The sequence below is a fragment of the Crocuta crocuta genome, unplaced genomic scaffold (genome assembly GCF_008692635.1).
Source record: "Crocuta crocuta isolate KB4526 unplaced genomic scaffold, BGI_CrCroc_1.0 scaffold127, whole genome shotgun sequence".
Taxonomy (NCBI): domain Eukaryota; kingdom Metazoa; phylum Chordata; class Mammalia; order Carnivora; family Hyaenidae; genus Crocuta; species Crocuta crocuta.
In genome coordinates this window covers 10,968,447-10,982,520 of record NW_027532008.1, presented here as the reverse complement: position 1 = coordinate 10,982,520, position 14,074 = coordinate 10,968,447, and the positions used below count along the sequence as shown (strand labels likewise).

At 56.7% G+C, this 14,074-nt stretch overlaps 1 protein-coding gene across 1 annotated transcript in view; it reads left to right on the top strand.

Moving 5' to 3' along the window:
- Window positions 1-13,898, top strand: part of CROCC (ciliary rootlet coiled-coil, rootletin) — a 41,569-nt gene extending 27,671 nt beyond the window's left edge. Inside the window, exons 27-41 of the mRNA XM_077775576.1 lie at window positions 979-1,190; window positions 3,913-3,935; window positions 4,924-4,960; window positions 5,929-5,947; window positions 6,854-6,866; window positions 6,938-7,152; window positions 7,263-7,387; window positions 7,668-7,830; window positions 9,482-9,697; window positions 10,308-10,532; window positions 10,933-11,082; window positions 11,384-11,584; window positions 11,750-11,890; window positions 12,542-12,715; window positions 13,402-13,898. Of these exons, the coding sequence (XP_077631702.1) occupies window positions 979-1,190; window positions 3,913-3,935; window positions 4,924-4,960; window positions 5,929-5,947; window positions 6,854-6,866; window positions 6,938-7,152; window positions 7,263-7,387; window positions 7,668-7,830; window positions 9,482-9,697; window positions 10,308-10,532; window positions 10,933-11,082; window positions 11,384-11,584; window positions 11,750-11,890; window positions 12,542-12,715; window positions 13,402-13,488 (2,001 nt within the window). The 3' untranslated portion in view covers window positions 13,489-13,898. The remainder of the gene's footprint in view (window positions 1-978; window positions 1,191-3,912; window positions 3,936-4,923; window positions 4,961-5,928; window positions 5,948-6,853; window positions 6,867-6,937; window positions 7,153-7,262; window positions 7,388-7,667; window positions 7,831-9,481; window positions 9,698-10,307; window positions 10,533-10,932; window positions 11,083-11,383; window positions 11,585-11,749; window positions 11,891-12,541; window positions 12,716-13,401) is intronic.
- Window positions 13,899-14,074: the final 176 nt, after the last annotated feature.

The following is a 14,074-nucleotide window of genomic DNA, read 5'->3' as shown; positions in this document are numbered from 1 at the left end:
GACCAGCGGGGGGGGGGGGGGGGATTGGGGGAGGGGAAGCTCTGTAGACATAACCTTGTTTGATTCTCCCAGCAGCCTAATGAGGCAGGTAGTCTTACCCAATTTTTCACAGAGAACCAGACACTTAGGCTCAGAGAGGTCAAGGGATCTACTCAAGGTCACACAGCCACCCAGGTCTGTCTGACTCCCAAGCCTATACTCTTTCCATTCTGCTTTTCTTGCTGTTTCACTTTAGTGACTCTACTGTGTGACCTTGACTAAGTCACTTAACCTCTCTGTGGTTCAGAGCACTGATGGGATGGGGGCCCTAGCATAAGTCCTGACATCCAGGTGCTCAGTGAATGGTGGTTTCTAGTGAAATTGATGACTAGCAAGGCTTGATTTATCCTCTAAACCAGAGGGGTGTGTGTGGGATCATGCACTCCGTCAGAAAATAGTTTTTTAGTACATGCCCCATTGTGTGATTTGTTGATAAGTTACGTGCACTGAGAGGCAGTACAGCCTGATGGTTGAAAGAACAGCCACTGGAGAGGCTGTGTGTGGCTTTGAATCCTGGCTCTCAGCATACTAGCAGTGTGGCCTTGGCTAAGTTATACAACTGCTCTGTGCCTCAGTTTCCTCCTTTGTAAAACGGAGATGAGTCGTGGTGGTAGAGTTGAGGGTTTTTTTTCTGGAAGGTACTTAGTGCCTGGCACTGAGGAGTCCTGTCCACGGAAGTGTTGGCTGTTAGTTTATTACTAATAAATTGTGTATATTACAAGGCATATACACAGAAAGAAGAGAAAACAGATTCTAGTAGTTAATTCCCACACTCCCGCGGATGTTCCGGCCCATCCTGCCTGGGTGGAGATCATTAAAGAAGCAGGTGTTGTGCGAGCCACTTTTGGGTGGGTGGGCTCCAGACTGGGCCTGGGGGGCAGGGCGTCGGATTGGGGGCGGCCTTGCTGACCTTCACCTCCCTGGCCATGCCCGCCCCAGCTCCAGGGAGCCCAGAGGAAGCTGCAGGAGCGAGAGGGCGAGTTCCGGGCCCGCGAGCGAGACCTGCTGGGCTCCCTGGAGGAGGCGCGGGGCGCCGAGAAGCTGCAGCTGGACCACGCCCGCAGCCTGGAGCTGAAGCTGGAGGCGGTGCGGGCCGAAGCCGCGGAGCTGGGGTTGCGGTTGAGCGCGGCGGAGGGCCGAGCACAANGGCCGCGGGAAAGGGCGGGGCGATGGGCGGGTCTTGGTGAGGCCACGCCCCTGATTAGGTCCGCCCAGCTTGAGAGCCCGCTGCAGGTTTGGGCCACGCCTCTGCTTTAACGACCAGTCTCAATCCGGCCCCCCTAGCTCTTTCCTTTGGGGAGTCTGCTCAGGCTCCCCAGGCTCTTCCCCTTCGCTGATTCGTGCTCCTTTGGTTGCTTCATTTTAAAGGGGGTGATGGTGATTTTTCTTCTTTTTAATATTTTAGTGTTTATTTTTGAGAGAGAGAGAAAGAGACAGAGTGCGAGGGGAGGGGCAGAGAGAGAGGGGGACAGAATCCGGAGCAGGCTCCAGGCTTTGAACTGTCAGCACAGAGCCTGACACAGGGCTTGAACTCACGAACCATGAGATCATGACCTGAGTTGAAGTCCAATGGCTCAACCGACTGAACTATCCAGGCATCCCTGATGGTGCTTGTTCTTAATGCCCCTGACTCCTCTGAGACTTTGAGGCTCCGTCCTCTATAATTGATCCTCCCTCCCTCTCTCCATCAGTCTCCCACCCCTAGCCTGATACCCCTCCATACTAGGCTTCTGACCCCAGCATCACAGCCAGACAGATACATACCCAGCCTAAAACCCCTTCTAGGAACTCCTTCAGAAATCCTTCCAGTGCCATTTCCTCCCAGGGCCGCATGGATAACTCTGGGGAAGTCAGCGCTGTGCTACAGGGGGTGTGAGCGCACCTTTGAGAGCATCCTTGTCTCAGCCTGACATAATCCGATCTTGATTCCTAGGGCCTAGAATAGAACCTCTGGAATCTTAGCACTGTGGGCAGTTCACTATGGGATACTGAGTTGTTGCTTCTTCAAAACCATAGATTTAGCCTCTGGATCATGTTCGATCAGTTACACAATATTTATTAAGCACTGGCTATGTGCTGAATACAGTTTAAATATGGGATGGAGCGGTAAACTGACTAGCATTTATGCTCTTAGGGAGTTTATAGTCTTAGGGATAGGATCAGACAATAAATGTGATACAGAAATGAAATAGAGAATGTTCTGGGTGGTAGTAAGGGCTGCAAAATAGGTAAGGACAAACACATTAAAGGACATCACGAGTGAGAATGTAAAACAGCACAGCTGCTGTGGAAAATAGTTCGGCAGCTCCTCAAAACACTTAGAATTACCGGCTGCCTGGGTGGCTCAGTCGGTTAAGCGCCTTTGGCTTAGGTCATGATCTCGTGGTTTGTGGGTTCGAGCCCCGTGTCAGGCTCCATGCCCGTGCTGACAACTCAGAGCCTGGAGACTGCTGCAGAGTCCATGTCTCCCTCTCTCTCTGCCCCTCCCCCACTCACACTCTGTCTCTCTCTCTCTCAAAAATAAACAGTAAGAAAAGAAAAAAAACCCAACAACTTAAAAAAACTTAAAATTACCATGTGACTCAACAATTCCACCCCTGGGTATCTAACCAAAAGAACTGAAAACGGGGACTCAAACAGATATGTGTACACCAACCATTCATAATATCATTATTCTCAGTAGCCAAAAGGTGAAAGCAGCCAGTGTCCATCGACAGATGAATAGATGAATAAAACGTGGTGTGTCCATACAAAGGAATAGTATTCAGCCTTAAAAAGCAATGCTAGTCTGATACATGTTACAACATGGATGAGTCTTGGCAGTATTATCAGAAGTGAAAGAAGCCAGTCCCCAAAGGACCCTTGCGTGAGACACCTAGAAAAGACAAATTTATAGAGACTGAGAGGAGCTTAGAGGTTACTAGGGACTGGGGGGAGGGGAGATTTGGGAGTTGCTGCTGAGTGGGCACAGAGTTTCTGTTTGAGGCTGTACCTGTCAGTTTGCTGGGGCTCCCCACACACAGTACCATAAACTGCAGTTTGTGTCTCATCGTTCTGAAGGCCAGAGTCCAAGCTGAAGGTGTCAGCAGGGCCACGCTCCTTCTGAAGTCGCTGGGGAAGGATCTGTTCCAGGCCTCTCTCTCAGCTGCTTGTAGTTCCCAGGCTTGTGGCGGCAGGACCCCAGCCTCTCATGGCCTTCTTGTGTGTGTATCCAAATGTTGTGGTGTCCTTGGTGTCCTTTGTGTTAGGACACCACTAATACTGGATTAGGGGCTCGCCCTACTCGACTATGACCTTGTCATAGAGAGCAGGGGAGGGGCAGAGAGAGAGAGAGGGAAAGGGATAATTCCACGCAGGCTCCACACTGGCAGTGCAGAGCCCAGTATGGGGCTAAAACCCACGAACTGTGAGATCGTGACCTGAGCTGAAACCAAGAGTCAGATGCTTAACCAGCTGAGCCACCCAGGTGCCCCCATTATGACCTCATCTTAACTAATTACATCCTCCAGAAGCTGACTCCCAAATAAATTCACATTCTGAGGTGCCAGGGGTTAGAGCTTCAACTTAGGAATTTTGGGGGACATAGTTTAACCCCAAACAGGTATGATGGAAGATTTGGAAACAAATAGCGATGCTGATCACACAACAGTGTGAGTATACTTGGTTAGAAAGGCCACCACGATGGATGTAGAAAAAGCATTTGATAAAATTCAACATACAGTTATGATCCAAACTCTTGGAAAACTAGAAAAAGAAGGTTTCCTTAACTGATAAACTAGCTCTCCAAAACCCTATAGCAAATGTTACATTTGACCCCTGTATTTAATATTTTACTGGAAGTTTCAGAGGTCCTAGCCAGTACACTGTGGTAAGAAATATAGAATTGGGGCGCCTGGGTGGCTCAGTCAGTTAAGCGTCCTACTTCGGCTCAGGTCGTGATCTCACGGTTCGTGGGTTCGAGCCCGTCAGGCTCTATGCTAACAGCTCAGAGCCTGGAGCCTGCTTCGGATTCTGTGTCTCCCTCTCTGTCAGCCCCTCCCACACCTGTGTTCTGTTTCTATCTTAAAAATAAGCAAACATTTAACAAAATTTAAAAAAGAAACATAGACCAATGGAANGAATAAGAAGCTTTAGTAAGTTTGTTGGAAATAAATCAACATACAAAAATTAATTATATTTTGTTATACCAACAGAAACAGAACATGTTTGGGGCGCCGGGTGNAGAGCAAAAATAAATGATTCGGACCTCATCAAGATTAAAAAAGAAACATAGAATTAACATTTTAAGATTCAGCAAGGGGAAACAAAACTACCACTATTTACAGATCATGTGATTNAGGCTCCAGGCTCTGAGCTGGCAGTCAGCACAGAGCCCGACGCGGGGCTCGAACCCACGAACCGCGAGATCATGACCTAAGCGAAAGTCGGATGCCTAACCGACTAAGCCACCCAGGCGCCCCAGAAATGAATTTTTAAAAAAAATTTTTTTTAAATAGAAACAGAACATGTTTGTTGTTTGTAGATTGCCAAGAGCAGAATTGATAAAATATCATTTGTACTAGTACTAAGAAATCTCTCCGGCAAAGAAAACACCAGATCCAGACAACTTTACAGATGAGTTCTTCTGTCCAAGGAAAAAAAATAATTTTAATCTAATTTGTACAAGACTTTTATGGAGACAACCATAAATTTTGTTGAGAGACATTAAAAGAAACCTAAATAGGAGAAATGCTTTTATGTATCAGCAAATTCACTATCACAAAGTTGCCAATTCTTCCAGATTCATCTATAGATTGATTCAGTAATGTTCTGGCAAAATCTTTTCTGTGTGTGTCAGACTTGACAAGCCAGTTCTAAAACTAATATGGAAAAACAAAGACCAAGAAAGCCAACACACTCTTGAAGAAAAAGAACTAGATGGGTAGGGGTGGGGGCTTGCCTTACCAAAGACAAAAGTTAATAGAAAGTTTTAGTAATTCAGGTGCTATCACTGTGACTCATACTGTTGAGTGGTCAAGGACCAGGTCCGTACGTCTAAAGAAACCTGATCTGTGTTGGAAGTTTGATCCATGATGGGCTTTCCAAAAAACAGTATTTGGATAATGAGAATCCATACAGGAAAAAAAAAAAAAAAAGGAAAGAGACCCTTACATCACCTTTTAGATAAACATCAATTTCAGATAGTCACCCTAAAAATTTTACTTATTTATTTAGATAATCTCTACACCCAATGTGGGACTTGAACTCACAACCCCAAATTCAATAATCCCATGCTCTTCTGACTGAGCCAGCCAGGCACCCCTAAGTAGATTTAAAGATTAAATGCAAAAGGTGAAACTGTAGCTTTTAAAAAGCAATATAGGAAAATATCCTTACGACTTTAGGGCAGGAAAGGATTTAAGACACCCACATACATCCTGCTAACTATAATGTTAATAAATGTTATTTGATTAAAATTAGGAACCTGAAAAAAGATCGCTAGGAAGGCATATTGTATGTCATATATTTTTATCACAGTAAAGAAATTTTTAAAAACCTTTTAAGAGAGAGAGACAGCATGAGCAGGGGAGGGTCAGAGAGAGAGGGAGACACAGAATCTGAAGCAGGCTCCAGGCTCTGAGCTAGCTGTCAGCACAGAGCCCGACGCAGGGCTGAACCCATGAGCCGTGAGATCATGACCTGCACCGAAGTCAGATTCTCAACTGACTAAGCCACCCAGGTGCCCTAGAAATTTTTTAAAGATGTAGCAAGGGCAGGGGTAGGGGGGTTTGTGTGGGAAATGGAGAGCCCAGGTGAGGCGGTGTTAGGTGGGGGAAGGATGGGGGACAAGGGACAAGTGGAAGGTCCTGAGTGGCCGTTCCCCTGTGAACAGCGAGGGGGACAGAGCAGGCACAGGGCAGCGTGCAGGGTGCAGAGGAGTGGGAGGGGAGGACGTGGGGACAAAGACACGCTCGAGTAATCCTTGTAGCCACTCTGTGGTGGGGGCCCTTGGGGGCAGTGGGTAGACGTCCTGCCCTGGGTCCTGAGCTCTGTCACCGGAGCTGTGGGGCAGCTTAGGTGTGTCACTTGGCAAAGGCAGGCGGATGCTATGGGCAGGCCAACCCCCTGCCTTGTGGTTCTGATGCTGACCTCCAGGTGGCGCTCTGCCTCTGTGCGCACTGCCCCTCCCACCTCTTGAAGCCAAGTTTATTTCTCTGCCTGGACAAGGGCTACCTGGTTCCAAATCCCATTGCGGGATCTTCCCAGCTTTGAGACCAAGCAGATCCCTTAACTGCTTTGAGCCCGCCCAGCCTGTGAAGCGGGGACATTGGTTCTTAGTTTACAGAGAATTATCGTGAAGGTGGGATAGGCGGTCAGGAAAGCCCAGTGCCTGGCACAGAGGAAGCAGGGAAATGTTGAGGTGGTGGAGTGAGCGTCCATCCTTGAACTGGGCCCTGGGAGTGCAGCCCTCATAGTGCCCCCGGTCTGGGCGGGGAGGCAGACCTCACAGCCTCATGAGGGTGGGGTGAGCTCACCCCCATCCTCCCCCAGCCTGGGGTCAGGGACACCTCTGGCGAGCAGATCTAATGGAATGGGCCAGGCAGACAGAGGCCATGGGGAGAGAAGGGAATAGCGTGCACGAGGGCCCTGGTGCTGGAAGAGGGAATGTTCTAGGACTTGCGAGAGCTGAGGGTCATGTGGAATGGACTGCTTGTAAAAGGTGAGAGGGCTGTGTTAGGGTGAACAACAGGGCCTCTGCACACTGGTTGGGGAGGTGGACTTATTCCAAGGGAGCTGGGACCTTGGAAGGGTGAGGCGAGAAGGTGGGGGCCAGCGTGGGGTGGGAAGCTCCTGCAAACTGCTGGGTGCAGCTGGGAGGGTGAGGTACGTGAGGAGCCCGCAGGCATCGCCCAGGCAGGAGGGGCCCGGGTTCCTGCACCCCTAAGCATGCCGCCTCCCCCAGGAAGCGGCGAAGGGCTCGGCAGCCCCAGCCCCTTGGAACGCAGCCCCGGGTCCGAGCCACCATCCCCAGGACCTGCCACCTCCCCGGCATCTCCCGACCTGGAGCCGGAGGCGGTGCGGGGTGCCCTCCGGGAATTCCTGCAGGAGCTGCGGAGTGCCCAGAGGCAGCGGGTGAGGCTGGGTGCGAGCGGCTGGGTAGGGAATTGGGTGGCTGAGGGCCCTGCGAGGGGCTGCGAGTCGTTGGAACAGAGGCCTTCCCTTTCCCCCCTTCCCCAATGCAGGATGAGCTTCGGGCCCAGACCGGCGCCCTGAGTCGACAGCTGGCTGAGATGGAGGCTGAGAGGGACAGCGCCACCTCGCGGGCGAGGCAGCTGCAGAAGGCTGTGGCCGAGGGTGAAGAAGGTGAGTTTGACACCCCGCGCCGCACCCCCCCCCCCTTGCTCTCTGTGCTCTTAGCAGCTGAGTAAGACACGTGGCATTGGCCTTGAGCAGCTCCTCCGCCCCTGCCCGGCCGCCACGACCTGGGTTGGGGGCTGTCTCCTCTGGGGGCCCTCCCTGGTCAGCTCCACTCCAGGTGTGCAGACCGGCAGACCCTCAAGGACTCAGAGAGGCAGGCCCTGTGGCGGGCAGAGGGCAGGCGGGGCACCTTGTGGCCAGGGTCGGGTCTCGGGGCTGTGCCGGGCCAGGCCTGACGNTGGGGGCGGGCGGCTGAGCGGGGCCCAGGCAGAGCTGGCGCTGCAGGAGGACAGCGTGCGGCGCAGCGAGCGTGAGCGCCGGGCCGCCCTGGACCAGGTGGCCGCCCTGGAGAGGAGCCTGCAGGCCACCGAGAGCGAGCTCCGGGCCAGCCAGGTAGGCAGGCAGCTGAGGGCTGGCGGGGGCCGGGGGGGGGGGGGGGCCGGTTTCCAGCTTCCAGCCGCCTCTGCCAGCCACCACCCTCGGGCCCCGGCGCCCACGTCCCTGCTCAGACACCCTGAGGACTCACGGCCCCTCANGGTCCGCATGTGCCCAAACGGCTGTCTGGGAGTCCTACTGTGTGCCTCTCTGTCGCTGTCTGCCTGGGTTGTGGCCCCCACTAACGTGAGCCGCCTGGGACTCTGTCCGGAAGCACATTCAGGTTGCCTGGCCCTGCTGCTCATTGGCTGCCTGATCCCATTTTCCTCCAGCATAAAAGAGGGAGGCCAGCAATGGTCTCCCAGAGACGATGCACAAATGCTCTTTTTTTTTTTTTTTTAAAGTTTATTTGGTTTTGAGACAGAGCGTGAGCAGGGGAGGGGCAAAGAAAGAGGGAGAAAGAGAATCACAAGCAGGCTCCTCACTGTCAGCGCAGAGCCCAATGCGGGGCCTGATCCCTTGAACCGTGAGATCATGGCCAGAGCTGAAATCAAGAGTCAGATGCTCAACTGATGGAGCCACCCAGGCGCCCCACGAATGCTCTTAACATATGGTGTTCAGGGGACCTCGGTTTCCTTTGTTTAGCCACATGAGTGGTGGTCTGGGGTTTTTGTGTGTGTTTGGGGGACATCTGTGTACGTGTGTGTGTGCGTGTGTGTGTGTGTGCGTGCATGCATGTGTGTGTGTATCTGGGGCAGGACACCCTGGCCCTGGGGGTGACAGTCCAGGCCACAGAAGCCTGGAGCCCTTCTCATGCCAAAAATCCCTTTGCTCCCTCCCCCTTCCTCCCCGGCCCTCCGTCGTTGCCCCCACAGCCCACCCCCTGTCTCTGGCTCCAGGTCAAGTTTGAGCTGGATTGTTATGTCTGTGGTTCCAGCTCTGGCCTCGGGCCCAGCCGCAGGGGCCGCGGGAGGAGGCCAGGAACAAAGCTGGGCAGGGGCCAGAGCGGGGCTGCCAGGCCCGGGGATGGCAGAAGTGGGGCTCTGGGCACGGCCGCAGGGGGCCAGGCCCGGGGGGGATGGTAGTGGAGGTAATAGGATTGTAGCGGGCATGGAAGGACCCCAGTCTGCCTTCCTGCCCTCTCCCTACTCCTCAGGCCTCTCTTACTGTCTGACCCCATGTGGGGGAGGGAGGAACATCGTGTCCTAAACCCAGGGGGCGCCCAGGGCTCCTACCTGACTCAGCTCAGGTCACACAGTGCAGCTTTGGGGCCTCTGGAGATCAGGGAAGCCCTGGAATCTGCATTTCGACCCATCCTTCCTACCCCAGGGCTCCGTGAACACTTGGCGGTGCCCCCGGCCCCGCGCCGCCTCCCCGCTGCACGGATGTGCGTTAGGGCCACGGAGCAGGAAGAGAGCCTGTTAGAACGGCCAGAGCAGCCAAGTCCGGAAAGTGCTCTGGGCTCCTCAAGTCAACCCACCCTGTGAACACACGGGGGAGACGGAGGCCCCGAGAGGGTCCCAGGCTGGCCCCAGGTCACACAGGGAGGGGTTGGACCAGCTGCTCCAAGGCTGCTCCCCACTTTCTCCTGAGGGTCCCCAGGGGAGTGGGAGGTGGGGGGGGATGGCTGGGCTGGGCGGCTGGGGCCTGACCCCTCCCCCAACCGCAGGAGAAAATCAGCAAGATGAAGGCCAACGAGGTGAAGCTGGAGAGTGACAAGCGGCGTCTGAAGGAGGTACTAGACGCCTCGGAGAGCCGCACCATCAAGCTCGAGCTGCAGCGGCGCTCACTCGAAGGGGAGCTACAGCGCAGCCGCCTGGGCCTGAGTGACCGTGAGGCCCAGGCCCAGGCCCTCCAGGATCGGGTGGACTCCCTGCAGAGACAGGTGGGTCCCCACGACCCCTGGCGGGTTTCTCATCTGCACACCCAGTGCCGGGTGCTTTATGGGGACTACGTAATACTCCCAACAACCCTGCGGCAAGCATCATCCCCATTTCGTGGACGGACAGCCGCTCAGAGAGGTGATACCATCAGCCAAGATTCCATTGCCAAGAGACACAGCCAGAATTAGAATTTGGGACTCTTTGACAACAGAACCTGCATTCCTAGGAAACAAGTTAGAGATGTTGGTTTCACGCATGTCCCTTTTTGCCTTGGCTCCCAGGCAGCTCAGCTCTAACTAGGATGTTCAGTAACTCTGCTAGTCCTACACGGTCACCCACCAAAGTCAAGAACACAGACCCGGCAGGAAGGATAGGGGTCTGGGACATCTGGGTTCGTGGCACTCTGAGTGAGGGTAGTTACCCAGCAGCGGGTCGGGAGTCTGGGCTGCAATGGGCTGAGCCGGTGAGAGCCATTGGGAACAGTGAGCGTCAGTGATGGAAGGAAGGCCTAGGCGGGGGTGGGAGGAGCTTGGCTTGGGTTCCACCTTCCTGCTGGAGGCCATGGCTGGCGAGAGCAGAGCCACTTCACTGTCTTCTCTCCCCTCCTGCCAGGTGGCAGACAGTGAGGTGAAGGCGGGGACTCTGCAGCTGACAGTGGAGCGACTGAACGGGGCCCTGGCCAAGATGGGAGAGAGCGAGGGGGCCTTGCGGGACAAGGCGCAGGGCCTGTCAGAAGCACTGGCCCAGAATAGCGCCAACCTTACCAGCACCCAGGACAAGAATCTGCACCTGCAGAAGGCCCTGACCGCCTGTGAACATGACCGCCAAGTCCTCCAAGTATGGGGGTGCCGGGGCCTGGCTGGGGTGGGGGGCACAGTGAGAGTTAGCCAACAAGGGCAGGCTTGGAGGGGCCCTTGGAGGGCGGTCAGTCGGGAACCCGAGGGACCCAGCCTGTGAGAGCTTTGAGGTGGGCGGGCCCAATGAGAGCATTGGCCAATAAGAGGAGGATTGGGGTGGGGGGGGCAGTAAGAGAGTCCGCCTACTTGTAGAGGCTTGAGGGACCCAGATAGGGGTTGATGGGGTCCCCACCTCATGCAGGTCCGTGGGCTGGCTGCTGTCTGCCTTGCCCTCCAGATAAGATTTTGGGGCTCTTGGAGGGGCTGTAACCTTGGCCCGGAGGTGCAGAGCAGAGGGAAGCCTTTGCTGCATCCTGGCACCATCAGCCCCTGTCCCCCAGGAACGGCTGGAGGCCGCTCGGCAGGCGTTATCCGAGGCCCGGAAGCAGAGCAGCTCCCTGAGTGAGCAGGTGCAGACGATGCGAGGCGAGCTGGCCGACCTGGAGGGGCAGCGGGCCGAGGCAGAGGGCCAGCTGCAGCAGCTTCAGGAGGTGAGGGCCACGGAGGGCCCCTTCTGTCCCTAGGCTGTGCCCTCAGGATGGAGCGGGACCTTCCTCATCCCAGCCTCATCCCACACGCAGGCCCAGCCTCCCGTGAGGAAGCGTGGGTCCTTCAACCCGCACCCCCATTACACAGATGGAGAAGCTGAGGCCCAGAGAACAGTGTGGCCTCCGGTGATAGTTCTCTGATGGGGGCCTCACTCCCCACCCGTGCGGAGCCAAGGCTGGCCTCACCGTCCCCCAGCTTCAGACGCAAGCCCCGAGGCATCAGGGGCCCGCTGGCTTTCTGCAGGTGCTGCGGCAGCGACAGGAGGGGGAGGCAGCGGCCCTGCACGCGGTCCAGAAGCTGCAGGACGAGCGGCGGCTGCTGCAGGAGCGCCTGGACGGCCTGCAGCGAGCCCTCGCTCAGCTGGAGGCCGAGAAGCGGGAGGTGGAGCGGTCGGTGCTGCGGCTGGAGAAGGACCGGGCGGCCCTCAAGAGGATGCTGGACAAGGTGGGCTGGGCCGCCAGGCTCTCCCCTCACTTCCTCGGGGCCTCGGCCTCGTGTCCCCAGGGCCGGGGGACCTCCAGTGCCCTTAGGTCCCTGCTCTTGCTGCCTTTGACCTGACACCCCTCCCTCCTTCCCCGGGTGCCCTGATGTCCCCCTCTCCCGGCCCAGGTGGAGCGGGAGAAGCTTCGCAGCCATGAGGACACGGTGCGGCTGAGCGCCGAGAAGGGCCGCCTGGACCGCACGCTCTCAGGGGCCGAGCTGGAGCTGGTCGAGGCNCACCCCCCCGCCCCCTGCCAGGAGCTGCTGATGGCTCCGCCAGCCCACGTCCTCAACCTCCATAGTCCATGAGCCCAGACTCTTGGAGGGGGCAGCTCAGAGCCAGGCCCCAGAGGGAGGGGTCCTCCCCAGAGTGGAGAGAAGAGAGATGCCATTAGCGTGTAAGCCTGTGTGTTTGCACGTTGTGGCCACGTGGAGGTGTGAGTGTGCATGGGAGTACTCTGCTTGTAGCGTGAATCTGGTGCACAGATGTGGCAAGTCTGCATATTAGGAATATGTTATATGCGTGTGTCTTCCTGTACACGTGTCTTCCTGTGTGTAGATGTATGTAGGGGTATTGCACCTTTGCACATACGCATGCATCTGTGTGAATGTGTGAACAAGGGCTATTTACATGCTTGCTTTTGTGTCCGTCTGAATGTGGGCCCACCTCTCCGACTACATGTGCACGTGTGTGTGTGCCTGGCGCGTGCGCGTGCCTGTCGGTGGGGTCACTGGGAACCCTGGCCCAGGATTCACAGACCAGGGGGGCCAGGAACATGGGAACAAACAGGGTCTCTTCTGCTCCCCCTGCCTGCACAGTCCTGAGGGCCCCTCTAGGCTCCCACTCCTGGATGTACCTGACCCCCCACCCCCCACGCGCAGGGCCACCCCCCTGACTTGCTGCTCCCTCCGCAGGCCCAGGTGGCGGCACTGGAGCAGGACCAGAGCCCGGCCCGGCTGGAGGCCGAGGAGCAGCAGCAGCTGGAGCTGCAGCGGGAGGTGGAGCGCCTGCGCAGTGCCCAGGTGCAGACGGAGCGCACCCTGGAGGCGCGGGAGCGGGCCCACCGGCAGCACGTGCGCGGCCTGGAGGAGCAGGTACTCGCCCCAGGATGTTGCAGAAGCATGAAGGGGGTGGGGGGGGGAGGGCTGTGACCTCTGGTGTGAGCAGCCAGCGGCCCCTATGACCCAAGTGGCCCGGTGGATCCGTGCTGGTGTCCGTCATCGCTGGACACGGGCTCAAGTGATGTCACTGGAACCCCGTCCCCGTGCTGTGGCTCTGCTGTCCTTATGGCTGTCTCCTGGGTGGCCCGGGTGGCTTCAGCAGCCCCAGCCTAGGTCATCCTGACAAGCCACCATCCCAGAGGGAAGAGGGGGCCTTTTTCCTTAGAGCAACTGCAGAAGCTCCAGGGATGACCCCTTCTGGCCTCTGCTTCGGTCCCTGACCCCTTCCCAGCCATCCCCGACGTGACACATGTGCAGGATAAGGCTGCTTGGGTAGGGCCAGGCCGGGGTCACAGGCAACCCCCGGTCAGGCTAGTGCCAGGCGAGAGTGGGGACGGGTGGCTCCTGACGAGAGATGCTGGGGAGCAGTCGGAAGCCAGCCAGCTGCCACGTGGGTCGGGACTGGAGGGGCAGGAAGCACCCTGCTGTTTAATGAGGCCCATTTTCCCCTGAAACAGGTGGGGTTGGGTCCCTTCTGGGGTCCCAGCTGCAGCCACACGCCCCTTTCCCTGGCATCAGGCTGGGGTCCAGGCTGGCCCTACCTTCTCTTTCTTCCCCAGGTGTCCACCCTGAAGGGCCAGTTGCAGCAGGAGCTCCGGAGGAGCTCAGCACCCTTCGCCCCCAGCTCGGGCCCCCCAGGGGAATGAGCCCCTTCCTGGCCCAGAGCTCGGCTGGGGGTAGGGAGAAGCAGGTGGCAGTGCTGAGCGCCTGGGACTCCAGTGGCAGCTTCTTAGTGGCGTCCGGCGGGGGCCGCGGGGGCGGCACCTCACTCCAGTCCCCGCCCCTGGGATGAGCCTCCAGGTCGCCCAAGAGTGTCAGAGCCAAAGCCAGGGGGTCGGGGAGACCCCCCTGCCTCTGGCTGGCCCTAGAGCATGGGCTTGTGGGAAAGGGGAGGGGTGCCCGGGAGTCAGAGACCCAGGCCCTCCCCTGGCTTCCCAGAGATCTCTCCGCCTTAGTTCAGAGTGTTTGTCAGGAAATTCCTCAGAGTCCCTGTATTTTTATACCTTTTTACGATGTTAACTGTTCAGAACTGTTTTTTTTTTTTGTAACAAGAAGACCCCGTTTTCTAAAAACGGTTGGTATAGATGTGTCCCCTTACTTCGGTGTGCCTCCTCCGCTTGAGAGCTGGACCTGGGGCAGGGGTGCAGGGGGAGACGGGGAGGCCCATGGAACTTCCCAGCCTCACAGGATGCTGGCGTGGGGAGGTCGCTCCAGGGTCCCGAGCCCCCCGCC